This window comes from Anopheles stephensi, chromosome X (genome assembly GCF_013141755.1).
Source record: "Anopheles stephensi strain Indian chromosome X, UCI_ANSTEP_V1.0, whole genome shotgun sequence".
Taxonomy (NCBI): Eukaryota; Metazoa; Arthropoda; class Insecta; order Diptera; family Culicidae; genus Anopheles; species Anopheles stephensi.
This window is the reverse complement of record NC_050201.1, coordinates 20,827,893-20,831,571: the sequence shown is the minus strand read 5'-3', so window position 1 is coordinate 20,831,571 and position 3,679 is coordinate 20,827,893. Positions and strand designations below refer to the sequence as shown.

General features: G+C 41.4%; 1 protein-coding gene across 1 annotated transcript; it reads left to right on the top strand.

The window, feature by feature from the left end:
* The first annotated feature begins 283 nt into the window (after positions 1-283).
* On the top strand, positions 284-3,679 carry LOC118513787. Its single transcript, XM_036059976.1, has 3 exons — positions 284-390; positions 2,015-3,428; positions 3,502-3,679. Exons 2-3 carry the CDS (start codon positions 2,358-2,360, stop codon positions 3,520-3,522), a joined length of 1,092 nt encoding a protein of 363 aa, XP_035915869.1. The 5' UTR covers positions 284-390; positions 2,015-2,357; the 3' UTR covers positions 3,523-3,679.

The following is a 3,679-nucleotide window of genomic DNA, read 5'->3' as shown; positions in this document are numbered from 1 at the left end:
CGGCCTGGCAGACAGTTAGTCCGTGTGCAGGTCGATAACAATGAAGAAACGCTAAAGAGCTGCGTGCCCGAAAGCAAATCTCGACGAAGAATGCAACACCGATATCGTTCGCAAGTTCCTTAAACAAAGTGTAGAGTACTAGACTATAACGATTAATTCAAATAATGTCAACTGGGTAACGCAAGGCAGTAATGTCAACTGGGTAGCAAAGGTAACGTGTGTTACAGATAAGTAACGGGGATACCAAGCAGAGAAGGGAAAACCGTCAGAGTGTTAGCGAACGTGATCGTGATAGGACGTAAGTCTGGAACAGTTTAATAAACGAACAACTCTACATTTGGCGCAGCCGGTAGGATCGAGAGGAAGAACGGAGGAACAATTGAAGACAAGGTGAGAAATGTTGTTTGCTCCCGTGGGGAATTTTGAAATGTCTAGTTTGAAGAAGGATTTATGTGAAGGATTTAAGGATGTTTCACCACATTTTAAACAGTGATTACGATTGTAGACAGAGTGCTCATCAAGTGTTTGGTTGAAATGACCAATTTATTGTTGCTAAGTTTTGAGAAGAAAGTGAAATAAGTCAAAAAAAAAATCAACAACAGTCATGATGCTAATGAAACACTAAGTTAATATTCTTATCAGAGAAACAGGGATAAGGCCAAATTTGGGTAAGAAGGATTGAATCACTAAATTGGGAGATGAAATATGCCGACAAGAAAATTGGTTGCGAGTCCGAGAAAAGAAGTTCTCGAAGCGCTCGTGTAAGAACGCCCCGTGAAAAGAAAAAAAGAAGCGAGCCCGGTAAAAAAAAAGAAAAGAGAAAAAACCGAAGCGCATTAGAAAAAATTGTTGTGAGTCCGAGGAGAGAATACCTCGAAGCACACGTTTGAGCAATACACAGGTAAAGAAGAATCACAGAAAAGCAGAAACAGAACAGAAAAGCGAGTCCGGTAGATAACCGAAGCGCTAAACAACAACAAAAAATGTTTGCGAGTCCGAGAAGCTGCTTTTTATCTTGGCCCGTGGAGGCAGAGGATTGCAACGTATCTACTATAATTTAGCACCTGTAGTGGGAGAAGTTGTCCCAGATCCTCCTAAACCACCAATGGCACCAAAAGAAATTCCGGAGTATGATAACGCAGTTAAAAGGCTCAACGCGTTCTTTATTGGAAAACGCAATGAAAGGGTTGAGCTAGAGGTATTCCGCGCGCTAAAACAAAAGCTCGATGAACCCGTTAACCGCTACATGCTACGTCTACAAACACAAGCGCGTAGTTGTGATTTTGGTGCTCGTAAAGAAAAAGAAATTCTTCAGCAAATAACTGTTGGGGCTAGCGATGAGCGAGTAAGAGACAAAGGCCTGGAAGGAGTAATGGATTTGAACAATCTGATAAATAATGCGATCAATCGAGAAGTGCTAGTGAAACAAAAAGAAAAATCTCATCCCTTTAAGGGAGAAAACAGTGCGCTGGCTATTAATTATACGGCGGAAAGGAAAACGTCATCGACAGGGAACGATTTTCGAGGACGTGATTGGAGGACTGGTTATAGACCTTCCCAGGATTGCGGACGATGCGGCTCATGGAGGCATCAAGCGAAGGACTGTCCGGCTAGAAATTCTCGATGCAACAAGTGTGCACAGTTGGGACACTTTGCAAGGAAGTGCACAGAAGGGCGAAATAGGCGGACAACACAGGGAATCAACCGGTACCGATGGCAGAAACCGGAAGTGGCTAATGCGTTGTGTAATGAATCGCCCCCGGCTATAGAAAAGGTAGAGTGACAACTTACTCAGTTTACTTTCGTTTCAAATTTTTGTTTCTGTTTGGGAAATCATAAAGAAATGATTGAGTATTATAATCTGTGGAAAACGGAACCTTTAAATCCTCCTTTCGTTTATTGAATTAGTGAATTGAATTCGTAAGTCATCAAAATAAACAATATATGAAAGGAAAGGAACTTACTATCTGTTATTTTCAAATAATTAATCGTATGTTCATATTTTCTATTTTAGCAACAAAACACCAATGATGGAATGATTGTGGGACACATCGATAAAATACCGGTAGAGTTCCTTATCGATTCAGGAGCAATGATAAATACAATAACAGAAAAAGTATGGGAAAAATTAATTGGTAGCAGGGCCAAGGTATTTAACATGTAAACGTGCATTTATTCGAAAAGCTCAAATGTCAAAGTTTGACAGTTGGTGTTGTGATGCAACCTGGTGAATTATGAAATATAGAATTCAATTTCCGTTGAGAAGACAAAGGAGAAACACGCACATTTCGGCGTCTTGTGTTATTTAGTTTATTTTTGGAAAGTTTACAACTCAGAAGTGGGATTTACTCATTAAAATGCCTACAAAGGATCAGATGATATGTGTGTTATCTGATGCGGGTGTAGAATACCCAGCTACTGCTACACTTGGCCAAATCCGAAACCTATACGAAGCCGTGATGCCGGCGAAAACTGAAGAAATCGAAATGGATTCGGGGAATACGAAGAAAACACCATCAAACGTTAGTGAAGAAAAACGGGCCGAGGACAACAGTGTGGCAAATATCGCACTTCAAGAAAAAATAGATCAGCTAGAGCTAGAGAAAAAGCTGCTGGTCTTACAAAAGGAAGTTTCGGAGATGAAACTACAGAGCAAAGCAGAGAAAAACGAACCTGATTTTAAGACGATTGAAAGTTTGGTTCCCCCGTTCAGCGGACAAAATGGCGTTGATATTGTGATGTGGTTCGAAGAACTGGAAAGAGTTTTTGGATTGCTCAGCGTTGACGAAAAACAGAAGCTGGTAACAACTCTTCGACTGCTTTCTGGGACAGCTCAAGAAATTGCTCGTTCGTCGGGACTATTCGACTACAGCTCTCTGAAACAAACGCTCATCGACACTTTTCAACAAACATACTCTGTTGAAAGTGTGTATCACCAGTTACGTTGCCGCCGCCTGTCTACATCAGAATCGATCATCAAATACTTCATCGATATGAAGAGCATTGCTAGAAAAGCAAAAATCCCTGAAGGTGAACTGATTGACATCATTATCGAAGGAATAGATGATCCGGTCAATACTGCCGCTATGCGTTTCGCCGCTCGTCGAATGGATGATCTCCTACCTATGCTAAAGAGATATGAAGAAATACGATCACGCCATCCACCACCATCTGCACCAACGGATAAACGATATGTTCGCAACGCATCGGGTAACAGCGAGCAAATAAAGTGCTACAACTGTCTGCAGCTAGGGCATTATCAGAGTCAATGTCAACGACCTCAACGTCCCTATGGATCGTGCCTTCGGTGTTCACAGACGGGCCATTCACATCGAGAATGTCCAAGCCGTAGTAAAATACCAGCCGCCGCTGTTAATCCAACAAACGAGAACTCGGGCTTTTTACAACAAATTCAAGCCATGCAGGAGGTATGTGTTACGTTTTTAGCTTTAAGCGGGCCGAACAGTTTCCTTCCACGTGTGTTATCTCTTTTCGATTCAGGAAGCCCCAGAAGTTTTATAAATGAAAATTTGGTTCCTCCATGCCTCTTGAAACAACCGGAAAATTCAGGATATTGCGGTTTAGGTAACAGTGCGCTACTATCGCTTGGACAAACTGATTGTCGAATTAAACATCAAAAGAATGAAATAATACATGAGTTTATTATCTTACCGAAAAA